This window comes from Siphateles boraxobius, unplaced genomic scaffold, assembly GCF_051911475.1.
Source record: "Siphateles boraxobius isolate OS27281-9 unplaced genomic scaffold, OSU_SipBor_1 130, whole genome shotgun sequence".
Classification (NCBI taxonomy): domain Eukaryota; kingdom Metazoa; phylum Chordata; class Actinopteri; order Cypriniformes; family Leuciscidae; genus Siphateles; species Siphateles boraxobius.
Window position 1 is genome coordinate 19,668,111 of NW_027508734.1, and position 18,573 is coordinate 19,686,683.

Sequence of the window (18,573 nt, forward strand, 5' to 3'; positions counted from 1 at the left end):
TTTAAAGCCCCTGCTCCTTTTGTCTCAAAATGTATTGTGCCCTTTTCTGATAATTGTAAATAATAATAATTTTTATTATAAATATTATAATATAATATAATTAACACACACACACACACACACCCTTGCCACTAACAATAATAATACAAACAAATATTATATAAAAAAACAAATTGGCGGAGAAGTGGTAGCGCCTTTGTAGCGCCTCATACGCATTTAACGATTCTTGTACGCACTACGCAGCAGTTCGCGCGAGTCTCTTCAAACAAGCAGAAGATAACGTTTAAGTCAATACGGAAAATTACATTTATCCTACCATCACCATGCTACTCTAAAAGTTGCTGCAGGATGTGAGTTATTCTTAACTACAATAAAAGTATAACTAGATTTCAGACGCATTCTGAGTGACAATGTCATTCGTTTTTATCCAAGGAATAAAAGTGCAAGGGGAAATACATCTAACAGTTAGTTTAATGAAATCTTAAGTCCATGTTCAACTCTAAATTGTAAGGAACTTATATCTTTGATGTCATAGTAACGCTTTACAATAAGGTTCATTTGTTCATTAGTCATGTATGAACTAACATGAACTTACCATGAGCAACACATTTGTTACTGTAGGCTATATCTTAGTTAATACTACAACTGTTAATTGTTTATTCATGTTATGTCACAGTCAGTGCATTAACTAATGATAACAAATACAACTTTTGATTTTAATGTTTTAGTAAATGCTGAAATTAATATGAACTAAGATTAATAAATGCTGTAGATGTGCAGTTCATTATTAGCTAATGTTAACTAATGAAACCTTATTGTAAAGTGTTACTGATTCATGATAGCTAACACTGTCTTTCATACATATAATACATACATTAAGCTTACAACATCAACAAAACTAAAAACTAATTTTTCCATAATTACCTTGTTGATTCTCACTGTTTTGTTTGGTAAAGTAAATTATATTTAGTAATATTATCATAATTTCGCTCCACTCCAGGCTTTGACCACATCCCCCTCAGCAGGGTGAATACACCTTGTCTTTTCTTAATTTAAGACCTATTTGAACTAAATTTAAGACATTGATTACACTATTTGAGAAATGTAAGCCTATTTAGAGCCTTAAAATTATGAAAAGAGAATTTAAGACATTAAGGACAGACGGGAACCCTGCAATTGACGGAAATCCACCGTAAACTCACTGCAATTAACGGAAATCCGTTGTAGCCATCGAGAACTTTAATCCCTGGGAGACTGTCTCCCTTCACCTTGAAAGTCTATGTTGCCGCCCTCGCAGCACATCACAAAGCTATTGATGGCAGGTCACTGGGAAAGCACAACGTAATTATCAGGTTCCTGATTTTGGGTCCATGCTCGCTTCCTTCAAAAGGGTGGGGGACCTGCAGGCATTTTCAGTGAGCGAAGCGTGCTTAGAGTTTGGGCCGGCCCTGTCTGACGACATCCTGAGAGAAGCTTAGAGCAACTCTTTGTCTGCTTGGAGGTCAGCAGAAGGGAAAGGCTGTCTCCAGAGGTTGGCCCACTGGATAGATGTGGAGCCGTGCCCCCCTTGGGGTGAGAGCTCACTTCACTTGGGGTGTTGCTTTCTCTTGGACAATGGCGCATGGCGCCTCTCTGGCAGACATCTGCAGAGCTGCGGGCTGGGCGACACCTAAAACATTCGCGAGATTCTATAATCTCTGAGCGGAGCCGGTCTCTTCCTGTGTGTTGGGTACAAACAGGTAATGTGTGGGGCTCGGTGTCTCGCTTGCGGCATCACTCCTCTATAACAGGGGGATACGAGCACCTACTTGCTACTGCAGAGATCTTCCAACTGAAGCACTGCCCCACGGATCAACCCATACGTGTAATCTCCACACGTTACCTTCCTTCAGGCGAGTGTGGCCTCTATAGCGATCCCCTCCTTTGATATTGGCCACACTTCCCCAGCGTTACCAACATTGGTTATGGCTGGATGGGAACAATGGGAATTGAATTCCGAAGCACTCTTCCCTATGAAATATCACGATAAAGGAACAGCAGCTATGACCGTTCCCACAGTAAGTCCTGTCCCTTCCATCCCGATTGGTATGGAGGCCTTCCCCTCGGGCTTACTTGGGGTGCCGGGTAGGTTACGTCCCCCCTGCCACAGCCCTGAACCACTGCTGAATGGCCGGGATCCTAGTCTCGGCTCCTCAGCAAAACATGAATGAAGTGAGTAATGCCAGACATATACCCGTATGTATGGTAGTTAATTGTAGGGCCAAAACATGGTTAATGCAAAGCAATAAAATGATTAAGAGATGTAGATATAAACAAACATATTCTTATGTGTGTGACTCGGCATGCAAATCTCACTGGTCAATGTCCATTGGCTCAATTGTTACCACTTGGAGGTGATTGGGATCCCAGGTGAGACCCCATGACGTCAGTTCGACGTAATGTCTCCGTTCCCTCCTTCAGGGAACGGGGATTACAGTAACCTAGACGTTCTCCATCACGAGAACTTGGCAGCTCTCCATACCCAGTAACTGGGCTAAACAATCCTTGTGCCAAAGATCATTCACAAGGCCATGAGGAATATGAGCTATAAACAACATGAAAGCCCTCAAAAAAGCCAAAAAAGCAGTGTTATATCAACTTAACAAGAGGAGATAAAGCAACGTCTCTGAGGTCTTTGAACCTCCAAAAACATTTAATTTTCTGTATTTTACTGGTGAGTTTCTAAAAATGAACTCAAAAGTGTTTTATGGAACTGTTGAAGTTATTGCTCATGATATTTGTGGACTTCTGAACTAAATTTGGAAAACATTAACAAGCACTGACTATTTCAGCAGTATCAGTTTGAATCTAAATGTGAAGATAAAATAAGGGAAAAAGATGATGTGTACCATTCACAGAACAATTGTGTAACATTTGAAAAAGCAACAAATTCACCTAATATGGTAAAATTATGAAACCCTGAGAAAACTAGCATCTCTATGTTGATCTCTGCTAGCCGTCAAATGCCTGACAGGAAATTTCATTTTGCTTACTTGATTTGTAACATAAGAATCTGTGAAACTGTAGAGGCCAATTCACAGTGAGAGACTATGAAGTCAGAAACAAAAGCCAATAATTCAAAGTCCAGAGCTATATCAACAAAACAAATGCTTGGCCTGTGGTCCTTATCCTTTTCAACATTCTTGAAACAAGTTTTATACACTTCATTATCCAAGAAAAATAAATGATCTCTTGTTCGTGGGGGAACCGACTAAGTGGAAGTACACAAATTCAGTGCTTCTCAGTCATTTTCTGACATGTTATTTCTTTCTCCAACACAAATCTGTCTGTCTAGTCTTTAGTTTGGACTTATTGACTTATTGGAGGTTTACATCTAGATATTAGACACTTTTAAATATGAAAAATCTCCAAAAAACAGTACTATGACATGTACTACAACATGGAGCAATGTAGACAACCAAAAAGTTGCACCACTGAATGTAGGGAAAAGCTATGGTGTTTTAAATAATACTTCACCTAAAAATTACAATTCTCTCATTATTTACTCCTCAAGTATTTCCAAACCTTTCATAGCTTTAGTGATATTGATATTGTTTATTCTTTTCTGTATTGCTGTAACGATTCCTCGATTTAAGTCGAGTACTCGATTTTAAAAAATCCTCGATTGCAATTTACATCGAGTAACCGGCAAAATACCGGAAGTGACGCGTACACAGACGAGAAGCCATGAACCGCATTATTACACCGTTTTCTAAATCTACGAGATGTGCATAATGCTATTGGGAAATCACAAAGGCTGCGATTCAGTTAAATAAATAGCACAAGGCTTTAATTATTTACATGCGTGCAGATTAGGCTACTTGTTAAAATTACCTCAACTCCGTTTACATTAAACGGTGCTCCACGCAAACTCAGTCTCCGCATGTGCTGTTTGTTTAGGTTTCCAATAACGTGCATTTGGGAATGCAAAAAGTCGGACGCGGGGTTGTGTTTCATAGTTGCACTGTTATCATTTATAAGCGTGGAGCGTCTCGGGTTTCTCCAACTGCATCTCTTTATGCTTTGAGTTTGGGTTGCTTACGTTCATCTGGGAACACATCTGTGCGCTATTTCACAAGATTTGTAACGTAACTCATTTGTAAATCTACGCCAGCAGAGGAGAATACATAAATATGTTTCTAAATATGGAAATTGTTGTTCATAGCGATTTCAAAATAAAAGTTTTGACCAAACATTAAAGATTAAGTGGACATTTGAATTAAATGTTGTTTGGCCAGTATTAAACAAGGATTTGATCATGCCGTAGTGCAGTGGTTCTCAAACCTTTAAATAAATCTTGTTTTTTGCTGATCTCCCGCACCCCCATGCAGTATCCTTTCGCCCCGCCCCACACTTTGAGAACCACTGTCGTAGTGCAACAACAACTAACACCAGGCCGTTGACGCCCTCTGCAAACATTTGTTAAAGTAATTGACATAAGTTATGTTAATATTAGTTTATATCATTTATTTTACATGGTATATTTTAACTGTGTTGTTCAATAAAACCCATATGATTACTTTGATACTTCATTTGAACCAATTATTTTTAGTGCTTGTTATTATAAATTTGTATTTTAATTGTAAAGGCTGGTTAACTTGGATCTCTTTTTTTCACATTTTTTTGTCCGATTAATCGATTAAATAATCTGTAGAATACTCGATTACTAAAATAATCGATAGCTACAGACCTAATTGACTGAAAATCTTTCCCTGCACCACAGCTCTAATATCTCACTCACATTCAAAACACCATTTTTGACATCAGAATGGCATTGGTTCTTCTTGTGCAGTATGAATAAGTTATTTGTTAAATGAAGGAATGCAACTTTAAAATACATCTTCAGGCAGCATCCTTGAAAATGCACAAATGCAAAGGAGATGTGACAGATGCTGTTTTCGTTGGAAAACTATGTACAACAAACCGAAATATATGTTTTCAGACTTGGAATATAGCACATGGCGACTGCATGCTTACATTGTATGGAAAATATCAAATTAAATAATCTCCTAAACTTTTGTCTAGGTTGAAGGTACCTATTAAGCATCACAGCTAGTAAATGTAAGGTCATCCGTTTGATCCTCACAGGGAGCAAGCCCTGAGCCATCACCATTGTCCCCTTGAGCAAAACACTTATCTCCAACTTACGTTGTGTATCTGTTACATGATTCTTTGGATAAATTAATCTGCTAAATAACTTCATACTACTATACGGACAGGCATGCGATTCATCCACTGTGGAAGATAATCATGTTTCTCACCTATCTTGAGTCTTCTTAGGCAAGCTTTCATCTGTCTTGGAATTTCTCATTATAGCAGGTGCTGGGGTGGAAGGAAGTGGAGGTGGAGATTCAGTGGTGGGAGGTAGTCCATTACCAGGCAACAAGCCTCTGTGATTCCGGTTGGCATCATACTCAAATGTTCTTTTGGGTTTGGGCAAAGGGTTCACTGTAATTCCAGAAGAGTCCTGTGCATTAGGAAGTTCTGGGCTCTCTGATCTGGTAGAGCTGATGCTGAATCTCTGCTTGAGCTTAGAAAGTCTATCAGAGCCTGGAGAAGCTTCAGGTTCTGTGGCCACAGAACAGATGCTGCTCCGCTTGCTGCCACAAGTGCTGTCCAAGTCCTCGATCCCACTGATAGTGAAAGACTTCTGTCTGGACTTGTCAAGGCCGTAGCAATTGCTAAGATACTGCGGTGGGGATGAAGAGGGACTTTCCTTTAATACCTGTTCAATTTTTTTAATGCGGCTGAGAACGGCTGAGGTCTCCTTGCGTGCCGGCAGCGTGCGGAGGAAAATCCCTGAGGACTCTGTCTTTGAAGGCCTTTTCTGGAAACTTACAGGAGCTTCTCGATCCGATGCATGCTCATCTTCCTCAGTCTCAGGGTAGGAGCACTCAGAAAATGCTGTGCTCATCCTCCTCACACCCTTAAAGTCAAAGGTCTTCTCGCTGCAGGGTGAGGACAGCAGACTTGGGCAACCCTCGCTCCCGCCTCCAGGCCTCTTCTCCAGGCAAAGGCTCATCCTAGGCAGAGCCGCCTTCCGACCCTCCCATTCCGAGATCTTTTTGCGTATGGCGACGGATGAGGCGCAGGTCCCAGTACAACTAAGTGAGAGTGTGCGCTTGTGCCCAAGCTTGGTGGTAGGTCCTACTGAAAGAGTACTCCCGCTGAGGGATCCAGTATTCAATCCATCCCCCAGAGGGGGGGTCTGTTGTGGCTGGTTCTCCTTCTGATCCTGGTTATCGCTGCTTGGTGGCTTATGGATGGTGAGCCTCTTGTTCAGACAGCTAATGCTCCTAGATTTGATGAGCCTGCTTTGACATTCAAAGTCAGTGGAGAGAGAGGCACCACTTCTCAAGCTGGCAGTCTTACAGCTCCAGTTCTTTTGGGTCCAGAATTTAGCGTCAGCTTTAGCGTACCTTCCTGGCTGACTGGTGTCGTCACTGCCAGTGAGATGAGAGGAACCTGGCTCTTTTCCAGTAGTAAGAATTGGAGGTGAGGACACAGATTGACACCTGAAACAAAAGTAAAGCAGCAGAAAGATTAAGAAATCCTAAAGAAAGTATGCTTGGCACAGAGGAGTGTTATATCCTCACAAACACTTACTATGAATGCGAACACAAAAAATACTACTTACTACAAAATGTGTTATAATCAGAACAAGTACCATAATACTACAAGTAATGCAAAAGGAGACCTTTAAAAATGATTTCAGATAAAAGGAAATGTTAGTTGTCTAATATGGGAAAGAACAACAACAACCTGACATAAATTTGGCAGTATAGAATCCTTTGCATCAAGCCAACGTAAACAGAATAACAAATCATTCCACACAATAATTTTGAAGAACATTTATATGGACCTCCCAAACAAAAAACATTGAGACTATTAAACTTGGGGGATATAAATGAACCCACTAACCCTTTTTTTTAGACGTATGTCCTCTGTAGCAACTGTTTGTTTCTCTTTGCCTACATGTCAACCTCAGCATCCTCATCATTCTCAGGCCGATTGTTCACTCAGCAATCAGACACTGCTCACTGCTGAGCAATGATATTAAAGACCCCGCTGACCTCATTTCAGTCTCCTCAGACACACAAACACTTTCTCATCCACCTCAAAATCAAATGCCGCTCATGAGTTTCCAGGAACTAGAAATCGACTTGGCCCACACCTCAGTGAATTTGAGGCAGGCAGATCTGATGTCACAGCGGTGGTTAGAATAACAAGTTGAAGCTGGGAGGAAGCCAAGAGTATAATCCAGGGTGCAGGTTGGGACAGATCAACCAAAAACCTCACCATAACGCCCTTCCCATGAAAAAGGGCAGAGAAACACCATGCACTCTTGCAGGTGTTGCATAGAAATAAGTGTAGAGTCATCCCTCCACATTTACAGTACAATATACAGCACCACCAAATTTTACAAGCAGACAAACTTGCACAATCTGTTGTTCCCAAATTTAAAAAAAAATCTAATTAATTTTACATACCAAACGCAGTTTTGTTTTTAATTGTCAAAAGGTTCACCCAACACAGGCATTAACTGTATAAAATCAATTTTACTTTATCAAAAGAAACGTCCCACTATATTCTACATTACCATCTACAGTGGAGAAGGGCAAATATGATTAAAAAAAAGTATTTAATACAAATGTAAAACCATATACTACTGTTCAAAAGTTTGGGATCAGTAAGATTTTTTTTTAAATAAATAAATGTTTATTCAGCAAGGTTGCATTAAATAGTTCAAAAGTGACAGTAAAGACTTTTACACGGTTCCAAAAAAATCGATTTCACATTGATGCTGTTCTTTTAGCATGGCTTTCAAAGAAAATATTAAGCATTACAGCTGTTTTCATTATATTATCTTCAGCTGTGTTAAATCTTTCATCATTACTGGCATATTAAACTTGTATTTCAAAATCATCTACACAAAAGAGCTGATTCAAAAGGGAATTAAAGAAAAGGGTATAATACTTCCTCTGAAGATAAAGCTGTAGGCCTCTTTGCATGAAACGGTGACAGGAAAATGTCATATTTGAGTCTGACTGTAATGTGTGTTAAAGCAGATTCTTTAGGCTAAACCTTTAAAATGGATCCCCAGTCTGAGAAAAAAACAGTGTTATCCTGGCTAATCTAAGGGGAGGGATGGACAGATGCCAAATCTGTCAAAAGGAGATGGAGGATATTGTTTAGAGGACAATTTTTGCATCAAGGCTGGTGTTTATAGCACAATTAAAGTTATATAATCTTTGGTCAGATGTTTTCTATAGAATAACAAGGCATATCTAAATATGTCTCCACAACTGTCTGGACGAAGACTCCAGCAAAACATACATTATTGTTTTTATAACTGCATTATTAGGCTCATGTAAAATCCTGTTCAAAGAAAAGCATCAGTTCGAGAAAGCTTTCATTGAATCCGCCATGAGTTTGTGTCTGTGGTCTGACAAGGTTCTCTGAGCGGCCGGACAGGGCCAGTAAAAACAAGGCCAGCTCTGGGGAAGCCAGCTGGTCTGGCCACACATGGACCAAGTGGGATGCCAGAGCTGGTTTGGCTCTTTCTGGGTCTTGAGGGCAATGTCAACCACAGGCCATTTCCTGTTGGAAAGCTGTGCCAGGATGGTGAAACTATGAGGTTTCAGGAACACACATCAAAAGAAATATGTCAAGCCCAGATCCAGTGGGCTCTCCCCCACAAATATGTGGATATTTCATCTGTGATTGAGTTATTTTTTCAGCTATTATCTTTGCTATAAAAAGGGCATATTCTCAGTGCAAGGCCTCCCTACCGCCACCCTCAACTGACATAAATCTGCTTCTTCAGCATTCTCCTATGCTTGTGATTTACAGCTGAAGCCATATTATCCATGTCTAGGAAGAGAGGCTAGCAAAAACTATGCCATCATTTTCCCCACACACTTCTTTGCATAAATCACAATTTACTTTGATAAATATTTCTGACATCAGAGAGTGTTCAAAGGTAATTATGAAAGTAACTCCTCTCACTCTTCTTCTTCACTTGTTCTGATAGCAACTGCAAAGCTCCATAGTTAAGCAAAGGACACAAATAGAACAAAGTCTCTTTTCTAATCAACTTCCTGGCTTTTACTCATAACCAGGATGTTTACTTTAGCTTTGTATACAACAGTTTGGCCTATGAAGCATCGATGGACTCATATGTCTATTTCAGCAACTCCTCAATTATGGATAAAAGTTTTGGATATCTGGACCGTTATCAGTCGTTGCCTATGAATATTTAGGCAAGCTGTGGAATGGAAAAAATTTACCATTTTTTCTAAATTTAAAACCCAACTATATAGAGCTGTCAAATCTAGCACATACAAAATAAAATCTTAATTCTTCATACACAGTAAATGTGAATTGCTACAAAAACAACGGTCCAGATTTGTTTCTGGTACATTGATCCTCTAAATGTTAATTAAACGATCTCAGAACAGAGCTAAAAAAAAATTATGTTCTAAATTAAACTAGTATTATTCAGCCCTGTTCAAACCAAGAAAGATATCTATAAAGATATCTAGATAGATTAGTGTCCACGCCTAGATGATAACATTCTGTCCATTATAAGAACGCACTGCAGTTATGTAGCCTGCTGCTTTTAATGGTCAAGCTCTTTAAATTTGTGTAGATTCTGATTGGCTGTCAATTTTTTTACTGTTAATCCGCTGGGAAAAATCATTCTGAAAGTGATTCCAACAATATTGTTTCTCTATGTTGTTATCATTATAGCTGTGCTGTGGCCTTTGCTATTCTTATTAGAAGAATTCTTAAAACTTTAAAATTAAACTAGTATTAGTTTTCATCCTACACTGTAAGAAAAAAATGTAAATTTACAGGTAAAAGTCTGTATTTTTTTACAGCATTTTGCCGTTTTGTCATTATACAGTGAATGCCTGTTATTTTATTGATATTTGCTGTAATTTAAAGGTTCACCATTAAATTTACAGGTAATTGCTTTTATTTTGGTTTTACATCAATTTTACGTTTTTTTTAAGCAAATTGTCTGTATTTTTACTGGGTTATGTGTAATTTTACATAAAATATTAAGTAATATTTTACAGTTTTTTTCTGTGAAATTAGAAAACAAAGAAAAGAAGGTAAAACTGCAGAAATAAGCAGTCATTTAACATGTTTTCCTTTTAAGATCATTAAGCATGTGGGGGTTAAAGTGAGTTTTAAGGTTAAATAATAACAAGATTAAAATACTATAATGATTCAATAGGCTAGTAGCCTATTTGTACAGTAGGCTACATACAGTAGGCAGGCCTATTGAATCATTATAGTCTTTTAATCTTGTCTTGCAAATAGATGCTCATTGTGATCATCATTTGTATTATTCTCCCCTAATTTCATGTATATTTTATGTCTTTAATGAATATTTTTTCAAATCTGCGTTGCTGCACATTGCCTGGCTTTGTGTGCGTGTGACTGTGTGTGTGCGTGTCTGTGTGTGCTCGCGCGCGCGTGATGACGCAGATTCAAATAATCCGCCATTACTTTTCCGTTGCTTAGTCCCGCCCACAACGGTTAGCTGGTTGTCAGATCTGTCGTCGTCAAGTTTGGATCTCTGTGTCAAGGACAAGCGGGAGATTTGAATTCAGTCTACGCTGGTGAAGTGGATTGCGATCACGGTGGTTCAAAACTATAATCGTATTCGTCAGGAGCAGCCGTGAGCAGGAGCGCTGAACACACGAGTTATAGTCCTGGTGTCAGTCAGTCCGTTCGGAAATAACGCGCCTTTTTTCAGTGAGCCTGGTTCGTCACAGCGGACACCATGCCAACCGATAACCAGCTGAGGTAAGAGTCTCATACTACTTGTGAACGATATTTTATATTACATTTGTGTTAAGTTGACAGTTTCCAAGCTAACATTAGCATTCTTAAATGTTCAGTCAAAACTGGCGTCGAGAGCTGGAGGGCAAAACACTGCAGCAGGCGTCTTTCAATTTTCCATCTCCAATTGCAAGATCAGTTGAATCCACATCTCTAAAGACCTAAAACAAGCTTTAGTAGACTTGTTATGTGGACTTGTTATGCATATCAAAGTCTGTCCAATTGTGTATAAAACCTTCGTTCTGATAATTAATCAGTCAATCAATCTCTTAACGTAAACGGCGGGACATTTTGAAACACTGTCTGGAAGCTGAAAACTATTCTCTTACAAAAACATCCTTGATTTTATTATAGTAAAATTGTAGTAACCACGTTTTTCGGCTGATTTATTTCCATTATAATAACCACAGTTTTACTAAAAATAGGCCTGCCGTGCTTTTTTTTGTTTTTTCTTTGTAGTTAAACCATGGCTAATTTTCGTAATGGCTAACTTAATGTGATTAAATCTATCAAGACCGTTAAGAAATCGAATTCAGTTCTGTACTTGTTGATACAGATACAGCAAAGCCTAGAACAGGAAGACTAGAATAAATATAACATGATGAACCCCTAGGTGTAACTGATGCAGCTACATTACAGTAAATCATATTCATTTTTACTTTCAATAAATGTAGCTAAAATCACATGGCAGCTCAAAACATTACTGTTAGCCTTTCCTGCTCAGCTTCCAGATCATGGTCAGTTGAGTTTTTTGCATTGTCCCAATAGAACATATTCTGACATGTGTAAATGTAATACTGAGTTTTAAAATAACTTATTTTTTTGTGATTTCAGATGTTTAAAGCAGATGATCATGGCAAACAAGGTATGGGAATAATAACTTTAAAGTCTTCTGATTCCATATGATTGCACTAAAAGTGTGCTCAAGGTTTGGTTTTGCTACAGTAAGACCACGATTGTGTTAGATTCCACCCATCTATTGTTTTTGTTATTTTGTAAAAAGGCTCTGTCCTTTAGAAACATGGCTTTTCCTATCACTGCTATCTTAAAGGGATAGTTCACCCAAAAATGAAAATTCTGTCAGTATTTACTCCCTCATGTTGTTCCAACCCCGTAAGACCTTCGTTCATCTTCGGAACACGAATTAAGAAATTTTTGATTAAATCTGAGAGCTGGATCACTCCTCCATAGGCTTCTTCAGGGATTGAAACTTGTTCCCCGAGAAGTTATTAAAGACATCGTTAAATAGTCCAAGTGACTACAGTGGCTCAATCCTAAGGTTATCAAACGTTGATAATACTTTTTGTGCGCAAAAAACAAACAAAAATAACGACTTTATTACTGCTATTCATTTCCTTCTCTGTGGGCCTCGAGTCAGTTCACTAGTGATATAGCGTAAGCTTCTGTTGTTATATGTCACACGCATCACACACATGACCAGCGTTGGCCAATAGTGAGGCTACGTGTGACGTAGCTCTACGCAATCACACTATGTTAACTGACTAGAGGCCCAAAGAGAAGGAAATGAATAGTTGAAATAAAGTCGTTATTTTTGTTTGTTTTTGCGCACAAAAAGTATTCTTGTCGCTTGATAAACTTAAGATTGAGCCACTGTAGTCAATTGGACTATTTTAACGATGTCTTTAATAACTTCTCGGGGAACAAGTGTCAATCCCTGAAGAAGCCTATGGAGGAGTGATCCAGCTCTCAGATTTAATCAAAAATATCTTAATTTGTGTTCCGAAGATGAACGAAGGTCTTACGGGGTTGGAACAACATGAGGGTGAGTAAATACTGACAGAAATTTCGTTTTTGGGTGAACTATCCCTTTTAGTTTATCAAACAACGAGAATACTTTTTGTGCGCAAAAAAACGCAAAAATAACGACTTTATTTCAACTATTCATTTCCTTCCCTGTGGGCCTCGAATCAGTTCACTAGTGTAATAGCGTACGCTTCTGTTGTTGTACGTCACACATCACACACATGACCAGCGTCGGCCAATAGTGAGCCTACATGTGACGTAGCTTTACACAATCACACTTTGTTAACTGACTAGAGGCCCATAGAGAAGGAAATGAATAGTTGAAATAAAGTCGTTATTTTTGTTTGTTTTTTCGCACAAAAAGTATTCTTGACGCTTGATAAACTTAAGATTGAGCCACTGTAGTCACTTGGACTATTTTAACGATATCTTTAATAACTTTTCGGGGCAGGCAAGTTTCTATCCCTGAAGAAGCCTATGGAGGAGTGATCCAGCTCTCAGATTTCATCAAAAATATCTTAATTCGTGTTCCGAAGATGAACGAAGGTCTTACGGGGTTGGAAAAACATGAGGGTGAGTAAATACTGACAGAATTTTCACTTTATGGTGAACTATCCCTTTAATGACACATATCTCTACCTTTCATTCCAGCCAGATGATCTGACGGTAGCTGCTCGCATCTCAGCCTACCTGATGGAAAATTCTTGCTGGATGAATGACCTTCACCTTCAACTCAACCTTGCCAAGACAGAACTGCTTATGGTTTTAGCCAAACCATACTTGCTGTGTGATCCTGCTGATTTGCCTTATACATCATTATACTATCGGAGCTGCACAACTTCTATCCAGACTGGACTATTGTAATACTCTCTTGGCAGCTCTTCCAGCATCAGTCGAACCTCTGCAACTGATCCAGATGCTGCAGCAAGAGTGGTCTTTAAAGGTAGCCCAATACCTAAACTCACTACTTTAGATCTATGTGTCCTCCAGAAGCTTGTGTTCTGCAAGTGAACGGCGCCTTGTGGTGCCATCATCCCAAAGAGACACAAAATCACTTTCACTGACCCTTACCTGGACTGTTTCTTGCTGGTGGAATGACCTGCCCAACACATTTTCAAGAAACTGCTAAAGATCCATCTTTTTTCGTAAACTCTTTACCCAATAATACTAAATCTTTGTTTAAAAAAAAAAAAAAAAAAAACTTGCTATGAGTACTGTGCTAGACTAACTGGGACTTGTCACTGCACTTGTTGCTTCTATTGTTATCGTAATTGGTAAGTCACTTTGGAGAACATGTAATTGTGAATGTTTTTAAAGGGATAGTTCACCCAAAAATGTAAATTCTGTCAGTAATTACTCTCCCTCATGTTGTTCCAACCCCGTAAGACCTTCGTTCATCTTCGGAACACGAATTAAGATATTTTTGATGAAATCTGAGACCTGGATTACTCCTCCATACTAGTCCATAGGCTTCTTCAGGGGTTGAAACTTGCCGGCCGCGAAAAGTTATTAAAGACATCCATAAAATAGTCCAAGTGACTACAGTGGCTCACTCTTAAGTTTATCAAGCGACGAGAATACTTTTTGTGTGCAAAAACAAACAAAAATAACGACTTTATTTCAACTATTCATTTCCTTCTCTGTTGGCCTCTAGTCAGTTAATGTAGTGTGATTGCGTAGAGCTACGTCACATGTAGGCTCACTATTGGCCGACGCTGGTCATGTGTGTGATGCGTGTGACGTACAAAAACAGAAGCTTACGCTATTACACTAGTGAACTCACTCGAGGCCCACAGAGAATGAAACGAATATTTAAAATAAAGTCGTTATTTTTGTTTTTTTGCGCACAAAAAGTATTCTCGTCGCTTGATAAACTTAAGATTGAGCCACTGTAGTCACTTGGACTATTTTAACGATGTCTTTAATAACTTTTCGGGGCAGGCAAGTTTCAATCCCTGAAGAAGCCTATGGAGGAGTGATCCAGCTCTCAGATTTCATCAAAAATATCTTAATTCGTGTTCCGAAGATGAACGAAGGTCTTACGGGGTTGGAAAAACATGAGGGTGAGTAAATACTGACAGAATTTACATTTTTGGGTGAACTATCCCTTTAAATGTTTTACATGTTCTAAATTATATACTAAGCTTGTATTTCCGATCTATCACTTATCTTGACGTTCAGTGTTTATGTTCAATTACTAATACTGTAAATGTGCAGGTATTCTGTACACATTTAGTTAATTTAACAGAAATTGACTGTAAACCTGCTATTATTAAGTACTTAATTAAAGATTGGTCAAACTTGTGAAATTGGATCTGTAAAAATTAAAACTGTAAATATACAAACATTTGTATTTGAATTGATGTATTTATTTCATTTTTATACATAATTTCATTGTTATTTTACACAGAAAAACTATATATTCAAAGTAAATTACGGTAGATAGACAGGATTATAATAAAATAACTTTATAAAACCCTAAATTTACAGTTTAACCTGAAAGTTAAATGTGTTTTTAATGTAATTTGACATAATGTATCTGTTTTCCCACGGTTTAATAAGCCATTATCAACAGTAATATACTGTAATTTAATAAATTTTGACTGTCTTTTTAATGTAATTTGACATTTATCCGTTTTTCCACGCTTTAATAAGCCATTATTAACAGTAATATACTGTAATTTAATCAATTTTGACTGTCTTTTTAATGTAATTTGACATAATTTATCTGTTTTTCCACGGTTTGATAAGCCATTATTAACAGTAATATACTGTAATTTAATCAATTTTGACTGTAAAGTAAATTCTGTATTTTTACGGTTTTTGCATGTAATTTTGAGAAATGGTTATTTGCTGTAATTTAACGGAATCCGTCTGGAAACTTTGCTGCCAGAGATTTGCCGTTTTTTTACGGGATTTTTTTTTACAGTGTAGCTGTGAAAGGGCCCAGCAAGCAATAGCCATCATTTCACCTTCTCGGTTAACTATAGACCCGATATAGTCTGGCTATGAGTAACCCACTTCTAGCCAAAATAACCTTGAATTTGGTTACATGTCGTTTTTGACAAAATAACTTATAATGTATGATATTCCTTCATGTAATCAAAGTCAACAGTTACAAGGTGTTTGGTTTAATTTTGTTGACATATTCTATACGTAGCCTGTGCGTCTATTCTTGGGCTATGGTTAGATGTCTATTAAATTTTTACTGACAGCCCACATTTCGTCTTGTTTCAGCTTAGACGTCAGGGCTGTGTTTGGATGGCTATTAGACATCTTTTAAAAGCAAAATTGCTTGCTGGGGGCCTTTAGGAGGTACATCACAACTTACAATAGTGGTAACGTCATTTTGTGTTGCTGTTTTACCACAATGGTCACAAACAGTAGCTTTCTGTAAATAACTGAAAAAGCACAAATAATGGACAAAAACTGCTGACTCATCATCATAACTCTCACCTGTCTGAGTTTTCCTGTGGGTCTTTAGCCGCTCCTGCTCTCGGTGCAGTTTTGGAGCTCTTGTTGGCAGTCATCTCCCTCTGACAGCCCCCTCACCTGATTAAAAAAAAGTTCCTTTCATAAGTAAGCTGTATCATTCATGACCTTTAAAATAAACGTGTGATTATACAAATTCTGAACATTTCTGCACTGCGACCATAAACCAGCCGATCTCTCTCTTATGAACAAGACGAGATGTATTAAATGCAGATGACAAAGACTATTTCAATTTGATCTGAAAACATATTCAATGAACAATGTAGAGAGCGAACTGGCTATGGATAGTGGGAAACTATTCTTTCTAGTGACATGGCACACAAGATTTGAAATTTTTGGCCCACAAGACTAACCCATGGATTAACCCTGACTGGCAAATATGAGTCAAAACAAACAAATATGGACCTTGATCTCTACAAAAGAGCAGCAAGATTATCCCTGTCATGTAAATAAATATCTGACCCTCACAAAAAACCCTGACAGCCCCAGCATGTTTCAAGAGAAGAGTGGGTTTGTTTTTTTAGATGCAGGTAATAAATCCTGTTTAAGATACTGAGGTATAACATGTCATACTACATACATCATTCAGAGAAAGAAATACACGCCAGCTTAAAAACAGATGTCTACATTCATAAAAAAGACTCTATTTACCCATGAAAAAGTTGCTGCCATGATCCTAGGGTGGTTGACAGGGCATTGCTATATTGTTGCTGAAGTAATCTAATTGATTTTTAGCACGTTGCTTTGCAATTACTAGGGTGTTATGGGTGGTGGCTAGGGTATTATGGTCAATTGCTTATTGGCCCAAGTAAAAAAAAAGAAGCCCAACCTGGTCTCTGCTTAGCATATAGAATTTTCTGGCCCATTTTGTCAACTGTCAGGTGAAAATTCTGGACTACAGTAGATCCCCTTGAAAAGTATAAAGCAAATATTGGTTTTAGGTTTTTAAGGGTTTTCTTTCCGACCCCCAGGTTTGAGCAATAATAATAGTAATTCTTGCCAAGCATCGCCTAATAATAGCAACATTAAATTGTGAACTGATTTTTACAACCCCAGAATATGCAGTCTAAAGAATGGCAGCACTAAGACCTGAAGGAAATTACAGAGCCGGTTTACATGGTCAGTTAGTATAAGAAAGGTTCTAAAAAATCTGTTTGTAGAATCAGAGATCCATGCCAAGTCCCTTTAGTCTATGAAGCAATGTTTGGAGTGTGTTTGTATTAACGTCTGTTTGAATAGAGTAGCCAAGATTAACAAAGCTGAGCTAGTCTCTTGGCTCATTAAATAGTGATTGCTTTTTCCCATGAACATTTGCACCTTAGGACTAAAAAAAACCTGTTTAATGACAGATATTCATTTTACAAGCTGGGTCAGGGAGTTGTGGTTTTGGAAGCTTTGAGCACACTGAGACTCAGGTTGGTTGTTGAGAAAGGGAAGGGAGCTGGTTTTTCATTTTGTCAGTTGAAGCCATAACAAGACTTGAAAATCTTTGATGAGCAGTAAATCAGATTTAAAAGGCAATACTTTGCACAGCAAGTCCCTTGAATGATTTTGGATTAACAGATCTTCTTCAAATGACTCTATCCCAAAAACTATTAAAAGGAAAATTCTGGGCTAAATACAAATTAAGATCAAGTCCTCCTCTTCTTCAAAAAAGGCAAAAATCTGGATTATAGTGAGGCACTAAACATCAAATTACTTTTGTCATAAGATATAAATAGTGTTAAAGGGGATGGTTCAGGATTTTGGACATCGGACCTCATTTCCAAGTTAGCCTGGGTATTATTTATCAGTGGAGACAGTTTTCAAACATTTTCATCCAGTCCTTCCAGTTGCATAGTTCGCCAGTGCTAGGCTAGCGCGAGTCAACGGTATCTGCTAGCCTGCCATTAAAAACAGTTTTACCCACTCCATAGAACACCAAAAGCAAATAAATTATAACGCCAGATATCGATGTAAATGTCTGTTGAGAGAATAATGTTAGAAATAAAACTACCCTTTCATCGCATGGCAATAGTTATACTTTGTTCCCTGTATTTATTAGCAGTCTACAGCAGCGGCGGACTGATATTAAGTAACCTAGGCAACCAAAAGAGCCGGTCCACATGACAATTATGCAAGTATATTTACCTGCCGCTGACACTCATCACTACAGAAGCAGAGTATATCACCATGTTGCCAATTCCTTCGTTTACAATCGAATGTTTCAATATCGTTGTTCAAGGCTTCTACTAGCTAGCTAGACGTCCCGACTGTAGTGCGCTTCTGTTCTTTGTTTTCTTTTCGGTGCAGAACTACTAACCGGAGCAAATTAAAATTCCGCCGCTGCTGAGAAACTAGTTCCTGTAAATGTAATGCGATCATTGAGATGCAAGAGTAGTTTGATTTCTAACATTATTCTCTCAACAGACATTTATATCG

General features: G+C 38.2%; 1 protein-coding gene across 6 annotated transcripts in view; it reads right to left on the reverse strand.

Annotated features, from left to right (window-relative positions):
- Window positions 1–18,573, reverse strand: part of dennd2b (DENN domain containing 2B) — an 89,152-nt gene that overhangs the window by 49,476 nt on the left and 21,103 nt on the right. For 3 of the 6 annotated variants that reach the window (XM_077228435.1, XM_077228436.1, XM_077228434.1), the window contains exons 2-3: window positions 16,117–16,212; window positions 5,301–6,554 (exon numbers count right to left, since the gene is read on the reverse strand). In XM_077228435.1, the coding sequence (XP_077084550.1) occupies window positions 5,301–6,554; window positions 16,117–16,190 (1,328 nt within the window). In that variant the 5' untranslated portion in view covers window positions 16,191–16,212. Of the gene's footprint in view, window positions 1–5,300; window positions 6,555–6,960; window positions 7,165–16,116; window positions 16,213–18,573 lie in introns of those variants that run through there. The other 3 variants (XM_077228440.1, XM_077228438.1, XM_077228439.1) reach the window with 2 other exon arrangements.